The sequence below is a fragment of the Hydra vulgaris genome, chromosome 10 (assembly GCF_038396675.1).
Source record: "Hydra vulgaris chromosome 10, alternate assembly HydraT2T_AEP".
NCBI classification, from domain to species: domain Eukaryota; kingdom Metazoa; phylum Cnidaria; class Hydrozoa; order Anthoathecata; family Hydridae; genus Hydra; species Hydra vulgaris.
The window spans coordinates 19,974,523-19,992,957 of record NC_088929.1 but is presented as its reverse complement, the minus strand read 5'-3'; the positions used below and the strand labels follow the sequence as shown (position 1 = coordinate 19,992,957).

Here is an 18,435-nt window from a genome sequence, read left to right as displayed (position 1 = left end):
ATCATGACCACCCAAATTGCCATGCGGTAAGAAACAATTTCGGAAAAAGTATTAATAGGTGACAATCTCTTTTCCCATTTAAGTCATACAGTCATTCATTCTTGTGAAAAAAATAACATTAGATTCATATGCCTTCTGCCCAATTCAATTCATTTGCTTCAACCTCTTGAAGTTGCATTCTTTGTACCATTAAATAAACATGGAGAAGTATACTTCTGGATTGGAAACTTACTTCTCGTGGTAAAAAATTTGCAACATTACCAAAAGAAAATTTCTCTAGGCTGCTGAATGATTTAATGATATCCATTATTAAATGTTTGAGAAAAATTTTTATAAGTGGATTTAGAACTTGTGGTTTGGTGCCATTTAATCCTAATAGTGTGTATATCAAATTTCCAAGTGAAAACGTCTTGAACCCTTGTAAAGCTTTAGACCAGATTTTTAGACATATTAAATAAGAAAAAAATGAAGGTGATGATAAGAAAGATGTTGCACAAAGTAAAAATAAGAATAAAAAAAACATATCCAAAAAAAAACTTAAAATCGAACCAAGAAAATCTGTTTCTGTAGAATACGATAGTGAAACATAAACAGCATCTGAAGGTGAATCAGTCTCTATTGAATATATGATAGATTACTGGAGAGATGCCTAAGTTTTTTTTTAAAAAAACAGAGTTTATTTTATAAATTGTTTGTTTGTTCTTTAGTACTCTCTTATTTTTTCTGACATTTAATTAAAAAAATTAGTAAGTTTTTTTAATTATTGGGTTAAAAAATAATAAAATCAAATCAAACTATTTTAGCTAATATGTTTTTTTAATATTTATTTTTATTGTCCCAATTTTAATTTCTTGACACATTTTAGGTACCCTTTTTGAAATAAATGCTAACTGTAAATTTAAATTACACTAAATGTGGTTTATAACAATTAATTTACATCCGGTGCTAAAAAAGCAATTTACTATGACAAAGTTGCTCCATTGCCGGGTAACATTGACCACCTCATTATTTTCATAAATTCTTACATTTGGTGAATACAATGAATACACCATTCTACTAATCAAATGGCATTAGTAATGCACAACTTTGAGCATCAAAATAGTTTTGGGAAAGAGTTTCTTTTTTTCAAAAAGTTATCTTCTATATCAAAATGGGTACAAAGTTACTCCAGTTTATGGAGTAACTTTGTACCCATTTAAACTTACTTTTGTACTTAGATCGAGCGTTGAATTAAAATCTTTTTAAACCTGTTTCCTTTAAACTTACTAGATTTTTTCTGCATAAGAACATAACGTATTAGGCAGATCAAGGTTTTCAACAGAGTAGTTTTCCTCCAAAAAATCACTTAGCAAGATCTTCATAACTTTTTCCTTGTTTTATACCTGGTTTAGTGCATTTGGTTTGAATGCATCTTAAATCATTACGTTTTTTTATACAGCATATGCAAAAGCATTTTAAAAACTCGATAGGGATCGTCCATAAAGTACGTACGCTCGGAGGGGAAGAGGGGGTCTGGAGATGGCGTATATGAGATGGGAGGGCAGTAGGTTGATTATATATGATTATAAATTAAAGCAAATATCATAAAATGTTAGATAAATAGGTTAACAGCGTAGGTACTTTTAGGGAGGTGGAGGGTACTCAAAAAAGCGTATTGCAAAATGCGAGAGGGGGGGGGGGGAGGGAAAAAATATTTTAATACGAAAATATCGTTATTTATAAAAAAGATTTAGTACCTCCAGGGTTCCCGTGAAATGCACTGGTTCACACATAGCGGCGGAGTTTATGACCTCGAAAACATTAGTTCTTTATTGTTATTGCTAACTATATTTTTAAATAGTTCAAATTTAGCAAAAATGTTTCTTTATCTTTTGCCTTTCATTAATCAATAAATTCGTCAAATCAAAAAAATTTTGTAAAATGTAAATTTTAATCCGCTCGTTTTATAGAAAATTTCATAGTTTTCAATAACTTGTAGGTCAATAGACATTGAAAAATGCCCCTTCTCTTTTAGGGACGGGTGTGCAAATTATGTTTAGCCTTAAACAAAGCTTGCTACGGCAATGAACGTCAATATGCATAGCAAATAACAGGATAAAACAATTTTTGCAAATTTTGAAAACAAGTTATCATAGTTGCTACTTATAGTTACAATAAAAAAATTCAACAAAATACCAAAAAAAGTGTTTTTCAAAGGGAACTTTCTCAAATATTTATAGTCTGGTTTACAATCTTTTACCATAAAAATGTCCATAACAACTGCCTAAGTTAAACATACAATTTTACTTATTATTTATAAAATAACTTATCTTTTTTTAAAATTTGCTTAAATTTTTCGAGACAATTGTTGAATAGTTCAGGGAATTTTTCATCCCAATTTTATTAAATATATATATATATATATATATATATATATATATATATATATATATATATATATATATATATATTTATATATATATATATATATATATATATATATATATATATATATATATATATATATATATATATATATATATATATATATATATATATATATATATATATATATATATATATATATATATATATATATATATATATATATATATATACAGTGCTGGGGGGCACAAACTTTTTTATTACAGTTTAACTAAACTACTAACTAAAACTAAAAAAAGTAGTTAAACTTTTAGTTACAAACTTTTTATAAAAAGTAGTTAACTTAAACTATTTAGAAATAGTTAATTAAAATTCAACTTTTTTGCGCATAAAATTCAAATTTTTTTCATTAGGTTTATCACTTTTTAGTTTAACATCTTTGTAGCACATGTTCACAAGTAAGCTGTTCATGTTATCAATAACAATAACAGATTATTAGATTAACAGTTTGAATTTATGATATTAGCAGACCAAGCGGAAATGATGTTGAAAAGTCCAGTTCATGCACTAAATAAATAAATACATAAAAATAGTAATAACAGAATCCTTGGAGTCCTTGGTCAGGTGAGTGGTGCATAGAAATAGAACGATTTATTTGGCGATATATAAAAAATTTAGTTAATAAAAATTTAGTTAAACTTTTTCAACTAAACTAGGAAAAAAGTTAGTTAAACTAAAAGTTTAACTTAAATAAAAAAATTTAGTTTAACTATTGCATTTAACTAAAAAAAAGTAGTTTAACTAAAAGTTAACTAAAAAATTAGTTAACTATGCCCATCACTGTATATATATATATATATATATATATATATATATATATATATATATATATATATATATATATATATATATATATATATATATATATATATATATATATATATATATACATATATATTTAAAGGTTCTAAAAAAAAAAAAACAATTCTAAAAATTTCGTTTGCGTGTAAATAGAATTTTTTTTTTTAAACATCAATGCAATAGAATCAATATTTTCTTGCATTCTGAATGCAAGTTGGAAAAGCTATATAATAAAAAATTTTGTATAACTGGGATAAAAAAACTTGAAAAATTTGTGTTGGGATTAAGGAAGGGGTTGAAATCTCGATAGTTCCCATAACCCTTTCTCCTTCGTTGCCGCATTCACTGCTTATATAGCTTTTTTATCTTTAATTTTTTATTATTTACTTATTGAGGGATAGACTCAAATAATCAAAACACAAATACCTGAGTTTTTGAAGCTTTTTAATTGATAAATAAAACTGTTGAAGATTTTTGAATTCGATAAATGCTCTCGCTTTGGAACAAAATACGTTACCTTTCACGTTTTCAGAACCATTGTTACCGTTAGCGTATCGAGCTAAGAGAGGCTCCGGTATGAACATGCGATTAGATGGTTTAAGATAAACAATGTCCGGTGCTGTTTTAACTAGTTTTAACCCATGTGCTTATGTTTTGGAATATTTTTCGACAGTTACTTAAAAAATAAACTTAATAGCTTAGCACTTCAACTAATTTTGTATTTTTGTTTAAACAATAATGAAAAGAGAATGTTACTTGCGCCTTATTACTTAATTTGTTTGCTAAGTATACTAGGCTAAATATGACTTGTACAGAAGTTACGAATATAATCAAATCTTGTAAAGAGGAAGGCAGCTCTACGTTAAATATAAGTCATAGAAAATTAGTAATATTACCACCAGAAATTGGCGATTTGCATAAGTTAAAAGTATTGCTGCTAAATGATGCATCTCTTATCATGCCACCTAGAGAAATCGAAAAACTTATTAATCTAGAAGAATTGCACTTAGAAAACAACAAACTTTCTATGCTTCCCACTGGAATTAAAAATTTAAGTAAACTGAAATATTTATGTTTGTCGCATAACCCTATTTCTTTTGTAATAAATGATGAAACTGCTAACTTCAAGTGTTTAAGATACTTGTTTATTGACAATATTGAAATGTCTACTATGCCAGCTAGTATGTGCTTGCTAAAAAATTTAGAGTATTTGAGTGCAGGCAGTAATAATCTTAAAAACTTGCCTGAAGAATTTGGTTGTTTAGAAACATTAAAATGGCTCAGATTATCAAATAATTGTTTGGAAACAGTGCCAGATTCATTTGAAAAACTTCAAAAATTAATTTATTTAGATCTGAGCATTAACTTGTTTTTTTGTTTTCCAAATAATATTTCCAAGTTAAAAAAACTTTCTTCATTAATTCTAAAAGATAACAAATTGACTTTTTTGAATGAGTCATTATCTAATTTTCTTTGCGGATTAAGCAAACTTGACTTAAGATATAACAAGATAATTGACCTGCCAGTTGAAGTAATGTCATCAAGTGGTTTGTTATTGTGACTATATAATTTTTATTATAAATGTAAAATTGAACCTAATAAAATAAATTTTACAATAATTATATTATTGTTAATAAAATACTACTAAAAAGCTAATAAATTGTTACAATATTTGTTTATTCAAAAAAAAAGTTATAATAATTAAGAGATGAAAAATAATTATTGATTGTATTATGGGTTATTCTTTTTAAATAAGTATATAAATTTTATAACTTCTGACAATATAATGTTATAACTTTTTAATAGCATAAAATTATTCAATTTATTTACATTAAAAGAAAAATACAGAAAGGTGATGCAGGTAATACAGAAATTACTCTTATGTAACACCTAGAGAGAAAAGTTAATCAGCGTGAATTACCTAAAAGCTCATTTGTTAAATAAATATTGTACATTTTTTTATTTGCATTAAACAGACAAGATGAATAAATCATGTGATTGTGTAGAGAACTCCATATTTTAATAATCATTTCAACAATATTGTGTATAATTTGTAGGTTATTAAAAGGTCAAACTCTATTCTATGGCATTCAAGAGAGTCAAGTATAAAGATAATAAATGTTGAAGTGTAATCTTTATGAGAATTATAACATCTTTAACTAATAATTCTTGTACAATAACTCTAGACCTTTTCTAATCAACATATATCTTTTCAAAAATTGGGTTTCCTCATTTGGGTATATGATTCTAAAATAGGTTGAACATGAATATAAAGCACATTAGAAATAAATAAATAAAAAAAAGAATTTGCTTTGCCTTTTTATAAAAGAGCAGTAGTTAAAAAATTTCTTATCCACAATTATATCTATCTATTTTATATCTATTTATATTACTATTATATCTATCTATCAATTAAATATATCACAATTGTATTAATATCTAGGGTTAATACATTAGAGGTATAAATGTTCAATGAATTTGATTAAATCATACGAAATAATTTTTATAAAAATTATCATATTAAAATCAGAAAAATGCAAATGATGTAAAAGAAGTAAATATTAGTTATGTTTTTAGTCAGATTTTTACCTTACTTAATAAAAGGTTTCACATAAAAGGTGTTTGAGATTCCAATAAACTTTTATCCACCAAAAAAGAATCTTATTAAACAAATTTAAAAAAAATACAATATGTAATAAAATATATAAAATATCAAACAAAAATATATAAATCCATTTAATAGAAGGAAAATGAGAGGTTTTTTTTATGATTAAAATTGATGCAAGTTTAAGTGTACAAATAGGTTTAAGATAAGTTTAAACATCAATTGATTAGTTTATTTTATACCACCCCTCCCTTATGTCAATCACTGTCAAACTTCTATTAACCCCAGGCAGCAGGTTATTTCATTGTGATGTCACACTGTTCATCTAAACATGCATTTATAGCACTATAGTCTTTCATTTTTACCATAAAATGTAAATTTAAAAAAAATTTAGAGAAAAACCAGAAAAATCTTTAAAAACTTTAAATAGATTTTTTTAAATTATTTGATAACTGGTGTTCCCTCAAAAATGGAACTACAATTAAACATTTAAAAAAAGTTTAAGTATGTTTTTTCCAAAAAAATTAAATGAAGATTATTTTGCTGGACTGATGTACATTTAATATTGTTAATCAATTCTTTTCTAATAATCCTTTAAGACGAACTGCATTTAATCTTCTTTTAGTCCTTTTAATCCTTTTTTTTTAGTCAAGCTCGCAAACTGCTATACTTCCTCTAGAATGATTTTTTTTTTAAACAATACTTGATTCTTCCAATTAATTTGTGAACATTTTTGATTACTAATCTAGTCATACCTTTAGGACTAATTGCAAGCCATACCAGTACTTTGCTATTGAAACTTAGCTTTTCTTTTGTACTTGAGGTCTGGAGAAGCATACTTGGAGTTACTTTTGCAGTTTTTTTAGAAAAATATAAAATTTCATAAGTTTCCTCAATTAAATTAAATGGTTATGACATAAACTGTAGTTAATTTTGTCTTAATTAAACACAAAGAGTGGTTGAGAGCAGTTTTTTACCACAAGCTTTAAGTTTAGGTGTCAAACTTATATTTATATATATATATTATATAGTTTAGGTGTATATATGTATATATAGTATATATAGTTTAGGTGTCAAACTTATATGTATATGGAATGTATATATATATATATATATATATATATATATATATATATATATATATATATATATATATATATATATATATATATATATATATATATATATATATATATATATATTTAAGTTTAAAGCATAGTTTTGTAAATAATTTATTTGTATTAACATAATTTTTTCAACTGTCTTATTTTTTAGTGTTGTTTTGAAAAATATTTATATATTTAATTTTTATTTATATATATTTTAATTTATATATATATTTTTTTGATGATTAACATTTGATATCAATAGAATAGTGATGGTGGTCTTATTTTCAAGAATGATGATTTAATGAATGATCATTATTTTACTTAAAAATTGTTTTGATAGTTGGTCATTATTTTTCATTAGTTTGTTATTATTTAAAAAAGTTTATATAACAACAACAGCATCAATATATTTCTAGAAATATAAAATCGGATCGTTCACTCTCTAACAGTATAACTGAAAAGAGTAGGGTGAGAAGAAGAGGTCTAGCGTACACTAAAAAAAGAAATTATTGCAAAAAATAAAAAACAAAAAAAATGTAATAATAATAGCAATCAAATAAAGTAATCAAAAATTTTCAAAAATTGTTTTAATTAGTTATTTTAAATAACTTTATAACCCAATTTTAATTTTTATGAAAAAAAATTATGTTTGCAATAGCTTTATTTTGCCTGTTACAAAACAACAAGTGTGCAATTTGTTGTTTTGTAATTGATCTATTCCACTTTAGAAGTGGAAAATATATTAGTTATATATTTAGTTATTTAATTAAAGAAAAAATGATGTTTGCTCCTAGAAATGGAATATTATATCATTGTGATAGTTTAAAGGCATTGATCATGCAAATTGAAAGTTTTTAGAACAAAAGATTTTCCTTTTTTTTTTAGTTTTAACTTGTAAATTTGTAGTTTTAAGTTTTTATTTAAATATCAATAACTCTTACTCAAATTAAGTGACATTTTGCTACCTTTTATAATATTGTATCATTTTATGCTACCAAAATAATATTGTATTTGGAAAGTGGAAGTGAAGATGTTTAAAAAAAAAAAAGTGGCTGTTGTTTTGGATCAAACAAGAAATATATTTTGAAAATCTGCAATGTTTGACTAGAAACTTGCTTCAGTTGACAGTCAAACAGGTTGTTTAGCTTCCTCTCCAGTACTATTCAGAAGTTCGATGCATTGTAAGTTTCTGCTAATTAAATCAACCTTGACTTTTAAGCTGGGGAATATGTTGCTCATGGGAATGGAAAATTGCTTCCTGCTGCCACTGGTGTAGAGAGCAAGCTTTAAGACTGGTTTTCTATTCTTTTTCCTTGTTTGAAGATGGAAGTTCCAAATTTCTTGATGTACCCAAGTTGACTTCTCGGACTAGACAGGTAGCTGCTAAAGCAGTGGTTGAATTGTTGAAATCCTGATTGTTTGATAAACATCTTATTTATTTGTGTTTTGATACAATTTCCCCAACACCTGGAGATTAATGGTGCATATACTCTTCTTGAAAATGAAATTGGATGGAATTTGCTGTAGCTGGCCTGCCAGTATCATGTGTTTAAAGTTATTTAATTAATAATTTTGATATATGTCAAGGACCATTGGCTGATCCAGATATCTTATCTAAATCATTGATAATGTTTTCCAAACAAATTAAAGAATTCATTTAGGAGCATTGCAACAAAAATTATTCCCATTGGTAGAGCATCAGTTCATTCCAGGTGGCTGCAGAGTTAGCAATGAACTTGGCATGTGTTAATGATTTAGCTGAATGTGGTGTTGTCTTGTTCAGCATTTTAATTCATCCGGACACAAAAAATGAAATGCAGAGAAACTGTTTTTGTTGCAAGTATCAAAAAAAAATTTTCCTTTTGCAACAAAGATAATTGTTTCAATATGTAATAAGTTCTAATTGATTTACCTAAATTTGCCTGAACTTAGTTAATCTTTCTCAATTTTGATAAAATCAGCACACTTTATCAACAAAATGTAGTCTATATTTTCTTGTTTGTAGTTTTTAAAGATTTCCAACCACATATATAAATTATTAAATATTTTAATATTTAGCAGATAATAAATAGTTTACAATATTTTGTCAAACTATCAATACTGCAAAATATTTGATGGCCAAAATTATAATTTTTTTTAAAAAAGCTTAGAGGATCTTGTGGATGATGCTTAGAGGATGATGTGTTGTTAAAATGAGTCAAAATTTTAATTATGTTGCTGTTTTATTGTGTAGAAACTTTCTAGACGATGCCTATTGAAATTTGTCATATAAAAAAAATTATTAGGCAACATAGTTATTTTTATTAGACTTTTTTTTACAATGTTTGGGGACACCAAACATCGTAAAAAACTACACTTGACTTCAGTAAAGAGTCATTTTATTAAAAATGCTTGTGAAAATTCTTGTGAAAAATGTAAGGTTGTAGTCCTTTAGAAAAGAGACTTATAGTTAAAAAGTAATATTCAAAGTAGATATTTAAGGTTCATTAATATCGGCAAAGGCTTGTACCTTTTAAATAAAAGAAACAGCATTTTATGAGCCAGCACAGATACAAGAGCATTTTATTTATTAAAGATTAAATTAGGGATTTAAAGCCAGGACAGATACAAAAGCAGTATTTTATATAAGAATAGATGAATAGAAAAAAGTTGGGATGTTTAATGTTACTATTAAAAATGTTGTTTAATGGAAGTAAAAAGTTGTGAAAAATATTCAGTTATTTAAGAAAGTTGTGGAGAAAAAATATTAAAATTAAAAACAAATTAAAAGATTTTTTGAATTAAATTCAGTATTTCATTTTATAATTACTATAACTAATATCTTTGCATAATTAGCCTTATGTGAAGCATTGTTGATGTTTCGTTTTTTTTTCGGAAAAAACCATCTGTGGGAACTTCAGTTAATACATTGACTGAGGTTTTGGGTTTGGGCAGGTAATATCTGAATATAAAGAACATTTTGGCAAAAGGCTTTTTCATTTTATGAAAAAACTGTTGGTAATAAGGTTGGCATTTTAAATATTAAATTGTGCAAAGTCGACACTTAAGTTGTGCAAGTGTATTGTGACATTGCTGACCTAAACCAGCTAAAGTGAGTATGTGTGCATTTTTTTTTTTATGGTAGCAACATTTTGAACTATAAAATTTATAATATTTATTTCATAATAATTGTAATTTTTTTTAACAATAGTTATCATAGTATTTATTTTATGATTAAAGTATCTATTTTTATCTAGTATTAATTATTATTTAAATCAGTTTATTTATCTAGTATTAATTATTATTTAAATCAGTTTTAATTATTTTTAATTTTCAGTTTGTTTTTATAAAATTTTATTTTTATTTTATTACTGTTTTTATGATGCTGCATTTTTATGATGCTGCATTGTTTTCTTTATCAACTTTTGTTTAATTTAATTTTTATGATGCTGCATTGTTTTCTTTATCAACTTTTGTTTAATTTAATTTTTATGATGCTGCATTGTTTTCTTTATCAACTTTTGTTTAATTTAATTTTTAATGTTTGAAATATTAGAAATGGCAAAACTAAATAAGTGTTTTAATAAAAAAGCTCGTCAAATTTCATCACAGTCTATTGAAGATTTGCAAAAAAGCTCTTCTGAGATTGCCAAAAAAGTTAAACTCGAAGATGAAGAATATAAGAGCACGAGAGATGAAACAAATGTAATGATCTTAAGTGCAAAAAAAAAAACTGTTAAAAAAGTTAATCCTTCAAATGAAAAAAAGATAAAAAAACTTACTAAAAAACAGAAGAAAAAATTGCTACAGATTGTTGAGCAAAAGAAAAAAAAAGAACAGGTGCTGTTTTGTAATATTTTATTAATTTTATGCATATATACTAATTATGAAATGAAGTAATTACTTCAAGCATATTTTTTCAAAAGATAGTGCTATTTTTTTCTCACAACATTGTGTTTTTGTATATGCTGAAAACCATTTAATTTTCTTGGACTTGCTTTTGCTGTATGATATATGGACTTTTTACATGAATGTTTTATTATTTGAATTTTTATAATATAGCTACCAATGTTTTTTTAAACTTGGTAGTTATATTATGTCAACTTAGGTTATATTCCTTAAGTTAGCTATGCTTGAATTTTAACAATAAACAGCGTTTAAGATAAATGGATGTTCTTTAATGTTGTCACACATTTAGGAGTGGAACAAATTTCAAATATTTGTAACATGTTTATTATCACATCTATTTTGTTACATGACTTTTTTTTTTATAAAAACTTAGTATAACATAAATTTAGTTCATAGTTTTGTTGTTTTGATTTTTTTTTTTATTGATTCTATTGATAAAATTGGTATGATTAACATTGATTTTTATTAATTTTTTAAACTGATTTAATCATGTTTGTGAACAATTTAAAAAAAAAACAATTATTTTACATATTTTTATTACTTTTTAAGAATATTTGTTGCTGAATAATTTTTGTTTTATTGTTTATATTTAATTCAACCTGTTAATGTGGCATTAACAACTCATTGGCAGATTATGTATATTTTAATGTTTGTGATAATACTAAAATAATGGCAAAATAAGTGTCAATTTTTTATGAAGATAAATTTTTTATTTGGATAAAATTTTTTTGATAAAAGATGGAGGAAATAAAACCAAAAATTTGAAGTCACTTTCCCAAAAGTGAAAAACAAAAGCAATAGATTTTTGTCCAAAGCAGAAGGCTATATAAAACAAAAGAACAAAAGAAAAGGCTAGTTAAAACAATAGAATGGATAAAACAAAAGCCTATATAAAACAAAAGGTATGATGAAAAGGCTAGTTAAAACAAAAGGGCAGAAAAAAAGTTTAAAACAATAGAATAGATAAAACAAAAAGCTAGATAAAAGTTGTGTCAAATTTAAAATCTTATCAAGAAATCATGGAGCCTTTAAATATACCGTTGAATTCATGAAATCCTCAAGGGGTCTCAAAAGTTTTTGAATTATAGGAATTCAATCCTTAATACTACAAACCTATTCCACTTTAGTAACCACCATTTCCACCATGTTTGTAAATTTTTAAATTTGGTTTTGTAACTTTTACCACATTTTCTTAAAAAAAATTTTTCAAAAATTTCTGAAACATTAAAATTTCCGCTGTGTTCTTTTCAAACCACACAGGCATATATACATACATTCATACATACATACATACATACATACATACATACATACATACATACATACATACATACATACATACATACATACATACATACATACATACATACATACATACATATATACATACATTCATTCATTCATTCATACATACATACACACATACATACATACATACATACATACATACATACATACATACATACATACATACATACATACATACATACATACATACATACATACATACAAACATACATGCATGCATGCATGCATACATACACACATACATATATGCATATTAATTTGTGTAAAACTGCCCTTGAAATATCACATAATGACATAATACTGAAATAATAATCTGCAGTTGATTAAATGCATACATTAATTGAGGGTTTTAGTAGGCAGTGTCTAATAAAGAAAGATTTATCACAACAATTTTTTAACTCTACTTTTTCTTTTTTTACCTGTATAAACAATGTGTCCAACACTCCACTATAAACAATGTCTGGATTAAAATTCTTATGCATAAACAGTTAAATTATGTTATATAATAAATTGCTTAGTTATGTTAATTATATTTCAATCTGTTTCATTAACAATTTGAACAGTTTTCAATAAAATTATGTTATCTTTGTTTGAAACTGTTCAATTTTGTTTGTTATTTAGTTATTAAAATTTTTTTTTTCCACTGTTTAATTATGTTATCTTATTATGCAAGAAGTAATTTCAAGATCTTGGAAGAGTTTGTATTTTTCTTTTTTCTTAATTTAGCGTGCTGAAATTTTAGCATCATTGGCTAATGTGCAAGTATCTAAAGAAGAACTTTCTCTTTATAAATCAACTTCTAAGATAGGCCAGGCGGAGTCCTTAAAAAGGTTTATTTTTAATTAGCTTGAATGGTTGATAAATTTATTTGAGTTTATTTTTAAAAGAAATAATATTTTTGAAAGGAAAGTAGCTGTTGAATCAAACTCTACCGCCGAAATAAATTCTATATCTAAAAGACGGCGGAATCGGAAACAAAAATCAAAAGAGAATTCTTCCACTTTTATTATGCAGTGTGATTCAAAAGAAAATAATGAATCAAGCTCTGATGAAGAAAACTCAGAAAATGAAGGTTCTGAATGTAAAGAAGATATTGAAATTAAAAAAGAAAATATTGAAATAATTAAAGATGTGTATAATGTAGATAATAATAATGAAATAAGTAATCCAAAAGATTTAAACAAAAATTTTATTAAACTGCAAAATGTTGAAGGTAGGTGTGCAATTTATTTATATCTATTTGAAAATGTAATTACATATTTTTATATTCATAATACATTAAATATATCTATATTTGTACTATAAGAGATAAGAACCCATACTCTGAGTCTTGGGTTTTACCAAATTTGGTAAATTTTCAAAATTTCCAAAATTAAATAAATGTTTTTATGGCTTTTTTTTGACAAACATGGCTGCTTCTTGAAAAACATGGCTGTCTCTTGACAAACATGGCTGTCTCTTGACAAATATGGCTGCTTCTTGACAAACATGGCTGTCTCTTGACAAACATGGCTGCTTCTTGACAAACAGGACTGCTGCCTTGTTTGTCAAGAGGATCAAGTAGAGCACAATACTACAATAGTAAGACCATGATTGTATTTGTAGAAAAAATAAAGAAATGCAACCTTGCAACAATAGGAGAGTGGCTCAAGCTTGGTAGATAAAGCAGGTCTAATTACATTTGCAATGTGCTTTCAGACTTTGTCTGAGGGTAAGAGGGTTGTTATTCGTCAATATGGGAATGCCAACAATGTTGCAACATTTTTTTTGCAGTAAATAAATGAGCTTTGTTGTCTAACAAAAATTGTGGATCCATAAGCCACTGCAAGCCTTAGGCTGTTACAGAAGAGAGATCAGATTTAAAATTGGCTGCTTGTTCTAAGCAATTAAAAAGTGAAGATTTTTTGTCAAGACAAGAGTATAAAGTTGAGTCGTCAGCAAATAGAGCCACTTGATACCACTTTAGATTTCATGAAGATTGTTATTGTACATAAGAAACAATACAGGAGCAAAGATAGAACCTTGTGGTATCAAGAATAACTTTACTACTGCAGTTAAAAAGAAATAATTTTATAACCTCAAAACCTTTATATAACTTTTATATAATATATAACTAATAACAGAGTGAAGACTAATTGTAGGATAGTTGAAGAGGTCAAAGTGATTTCTAAAGTTTTGAAAAATTGGAACCACTTATTTAGCACTTTTTAAAAGTTTAGCAAAAATTGAAGAGAGTTTTGAAGAACACTTTTTTAAGGCTATGATGGAAATCTTGCCTGAAACACAAACTGTAGAAGTGTTTAATTGAGAATTAATTTTAGTATTGGAAGCCTGAGTGATTTCAATGTTTAACAATAGGTTAATCTGTTCAACTGCCAGGAAGAGTATGGCCATTATATTCAAGAGTCAAATTAAAGGTAAAGTAGATGAGAATAACAAGATTCAGTAAACTGAGAATAACAGAGCTTAACATCAGACAGGACTTTTTTACATTAGCTTATTGCAATAATAAAAGGACATTTGTTCATTAGAGAGATGTTTTTGTAAAAAAAATGAAAAAAATGATTGTTGAAAAATGTGGAGTAGAATGAGGCTTGATTTAAAATTGAAGATAAGTAATAAATGCTTCAAAACTTTTATTCCAGAAGGAATAAAAGCTTCCAAGATGCACTTTTTGCATACATATTATGGATGTAAACATATCTGCTTGCTATTTATTTAGATGCCGGCATACAATATCTTTTCATTGTTGTATAAACTTTAGTATTTATATGGTGTAGTATTTGCTGAATGTGAAGATGATCAGATGGATGTGTGGTGTGACTCTAGCAAGACAAGAAAAGGAGGCATAATCTTAGACAGATTAGAAAAAGTTTGAATCGAACTAAAATTGTTAGAAAAGATTAAAGTAATTTAGGTATCAGCATGTAAAGAGGTAGCAGCTTCAGTAGAAAATTGTTGTTGTAGAAGTAAGGAAGTTTGAAGAGAGTGCCTTACATATTGAGCTTTAGTTAAGAAAAAAAAATACTCTAGATTGTTTATATTAGGGAAACAGCATAAAAGAGGAAGGCTAAAGCCTCATGATGATGATGATGATGATGATGATGATGATGATGATGATGATGATGATGATGATGATGATGATGATGATGATGATGATGATGATGATGATGATGATGTTGATGATGATGATAATGATGATGACTATGATGATCATGTTGATCATAATGGTGTTTATATATGCATATATATACAAAATATAACATGAATTTTGAATAAAAAAAAAATACTTTAGGATGTATAAATGTTTATGCAGCTCTGATCACAAACCTGGCCCTGGTTATATTTTATCCAACCCAGCCCCAGTCAAATATCAACCCCTGTCAGTTACTATACTACAATAAGCATAGTGCGAGTACTCTACCACTAGACTACTATTGCAATTATTTATTCAACCAAGCCAAAAAATATAAATATTCCTAAAACCTTGTTTTTAGCATTTTTTTGAAATGTTTTCATTAAAAAACTCTAGTTTTGAACTATAAATTACTAAAAAATGTGTTGATATTGGTTGACAACTATTGAAAATTTTTAAATTACATTAGTTAAAATTTTTAAATAATATAGTTGCAATTTACTTGAACTTCTTCCATTTCATTTTATTTTCTTCCATTTCTTTTATTTCTTTTCTGTTTCTAACTTTTGTTGTAAACAAACATTTTTAAACAAAAATTTAAGAGGCATTTTAAAGACTTTTTTCAACAATATGTTTTTTAAAAAGGTTATATTAAAAAAATTTATATATTATTTATAAAATCTCTATAAAATTTAAATTCTTTTGAGACTTAACTTGATATTCTTAGAGACAAAAATATTTTTTATAATATATGGTACCTAACATGTTGTTAGGTGTTTTGGTGCATGACCTTTTGTTTTTAAATTTTATAAATTAATTTTTTTTTGAATTAGATGTTAATAGTCATCCAAAAATAATTTTGGTATTTAAAAATTAAAAAAATTAAAATTTCGTTTTAAATGTAGATTTGTAAAGATTTTTATATTATTACAATTATTTTTAGTTTATTAATTTACTAATTAAATTTTTGTTTAGCTAAAGATATCATAAAAGGACCAGTTAGTTTAGTCAAAGATAGTGTCTTAACATTTGAGAATCTTGCTAAAGATAGTATTTCAACACCTATTAATTTAGCTAAAAATAGTCTCTCAGCACCTGTCAATATAGTAAAAGAAAGTGCGTCAACTTCTGTAAATAAACCACTTTTTGTTGAAATAAGCAGAAACAATGATATTCAAGTAAGACTTAATTTTTTTGTTTTTTGTGATTTTAAATTATAATAAAAATTTCTTACAGTTTTTTTTTTGTGATTATTCAATAAAATAGTTTTATATTACTTGTACCAAGTATCTCTGCCAATTTTACCATAGTCATCATCATGTCAATTTTCTCATAATGAAATTTTCTTGCGATTTGTATAACTGATATCAGTAAAAGTTTATTAATAATAGTGGGTTACAAAAGAAATAAGAAAATATTTTAGATGGCATAATTTCATAATTTCAAATAACTTTTGTAACATTTGACTTAAAATTATAGAAGCTATATCCTCTTAAAAAAACCTCCTAATGATAAATGTTCACATTCTTGGTCAGAAATATGATGGCTTTGTACCACTTGTTATTATACTGAGATGCAAGATAAATTAAAGCAAAATGCATCACCTGTTATTAGTACCTGTATATACATGTGTGGACTGGTACTTCTAATAATGCTCTTTCTCTTCTAGACAATGTCCAAAAGGCATTGTAAACATAGTTGGACCTGCTTTATCTGCCAAGCTTGATCCTCTTTCCCATTGTTGTATGGGTACATCTCTTTCTCTTTTCTACAAATACTATCATGGTTTGTGCTCAAAGGAGCTATCACCTCTAGTTCCATCAATCAAAACTCATTTTCACTTGACTTATCTTTTTACTGTATTTGTCCCTCTAAAAACTTTAATTTGTCTAGTTTTTTTCCCGCACTGCAAGCCTTTGGAACTCTCTTCCATCTTTATCTGTTCCTGACTCATAAAACCTATAACTTTTCACAGTCTTCCGTCAACTGTTTCTTTGATCTTTAATTTTATTCTTTAACTTAATAATAAAACAAAAAAAAAAAAACTTTAATTTAAATATAGATGCATAATTATTATGTATATAGCGGCATAAAATTTTATGTTTTGGTAGGCAGCACGATTATTACTACCTATTTTGGCTGAAGAACAGGTGGTTATGGAAACAATTCAAGAAAATGATGTTGTTATAATCTGTGGATCAACCGGAAGTGGTAAAACAACTCAAGTACCTCAATTTCTTTATGAAGCTGGTTATGGAACTCATAAGTATGTTTTCTTAAAGAAGAAGAAGAAAAAAAAGATAACATTTGTTAATTTTTTTGTTTTTTTTCTTAATTTTTTTTAGTCCCCATTCTGGTTTGATTGGTGTTACTGAACCGCGTCGAGTTGCAGCAATATCTATGTCCAAGCGTGTTGCCCAAGAAATGAGTTTACCAGAAAGGCATGGTATTCTTTTTTTGAGTTTTTGAAAAGTAGCCTAAAAATTTTTTTTCATAATTAAAGATAAAGTAAAAAATAAGTTCATACAAATTTTTATAGTAAAATAAAGATCTAATACAATTAAGTACAAGCTAAAATCTACTATTAGTAGATTTTAGCTTGTATTTAATTGTATTAGATCTTTATTTTACTATAAAATACTTAATACTATAAGTTAAGTCATCTTAATTTTTTTAATTAAAAAGTAAATTTGAATTTTAAATTCAAAAAAGAAATGATAAACATTTTCGTTTTAGCAAATATTTTAACATATATTTTTGTATAGTTAATATTTAACAATATTTTTATATAATTAGTATTTAATATAGTTATAACAATTTTTTTTTGCATAGATTTTTATATAGATTTGAAAGAAAAAATTAAATATTTTTATTTAGGATTTGTTTTTTAAAAATAAAAAGTTTAAAACTTCTCCATGATGAACTATTGCTATGCAATAGTTCATCATCATAATAGTTGCTATGCAAAGCTATTGCAAAACACTAGTATAATACTGGAAGGCCAACAGATATTTTTAACAATACAAGAATCTGATCATAATATTTATGCAACTTGAATCATTTTAGAAAAAAAATTATAGCAAATTTGTTTTTTTTTTTAATAACAATTTTAATGATTTTTATTTCAGTATGTATATGACTATTCCATGAATATCTATTGTTTT

At 25.7% G+C, this 18,435-nt stretch overlaps 2 protein-coding genes across 2 annotated transcripts in view; both read left to right on the top strand.

The window, feature by feature from the left end:
• Window positions 1-4,027: 4,027 nt before the first annotated feature.
• LOC101241322 (leucine-rich repeat protein SHOC-2) lies at window positions 4,028-4,786 on the top strand. The gene has a single exon (XM_065808482.1). The coding sequence runs from the start codon at window positions 4,028-4,030 to the stop codon at window positions 4,784-4,786; it is 759 nt and encodes a 252-aa protein (XP_065664554.1).
• Window positions 4,787-10,232: 5,446 nt separating this feature from the next.
• LOC100213983 (probable ATP-dependent RNA helicase DHX37) overlaps window positions 10,233-18,435 on the top strand; it is an 86,835-nt gene continuing 78,632 nt past the window's right edge. Inside the window, exons 1-6 of the mRNA XM_065807449.1 lie at window positions 10,233-10,758; window positions 12,862-12,965; window positions 13,041-13,348; window positions 16,247-16,449; window positions 17,383-17,537; window positions 17,617-17,712. Coding sequence (XP_065663521.1) covers window positions 10,459-10,758; window positions 12,862-12,965; window positions 13,041-13,348; window positions 16,247-16,449; window positions 17,383-17,537; window positions 17,617-17,712 — 1,166 coding nt within the window. The 5' untranslated portion in view covers window positions 10,233-10,458. The remainder of the gene's footprint in view (window positions 10,759-12,861; window positions 12,966-13,040; window positions 13,349-16,246; window positions 16,450-17,382; window positions 17,538-17,616; window positions 17,713-18,435) is intronic.

Coding starts and splice junctions, on each gene's coding strand:
- LOC101241322 (XM_065808482.1), top strand. CDS start 4,028: ATGACTTGTACAGAAGTTACGAATATAATCAAATCTTGTAAAGAGGAA.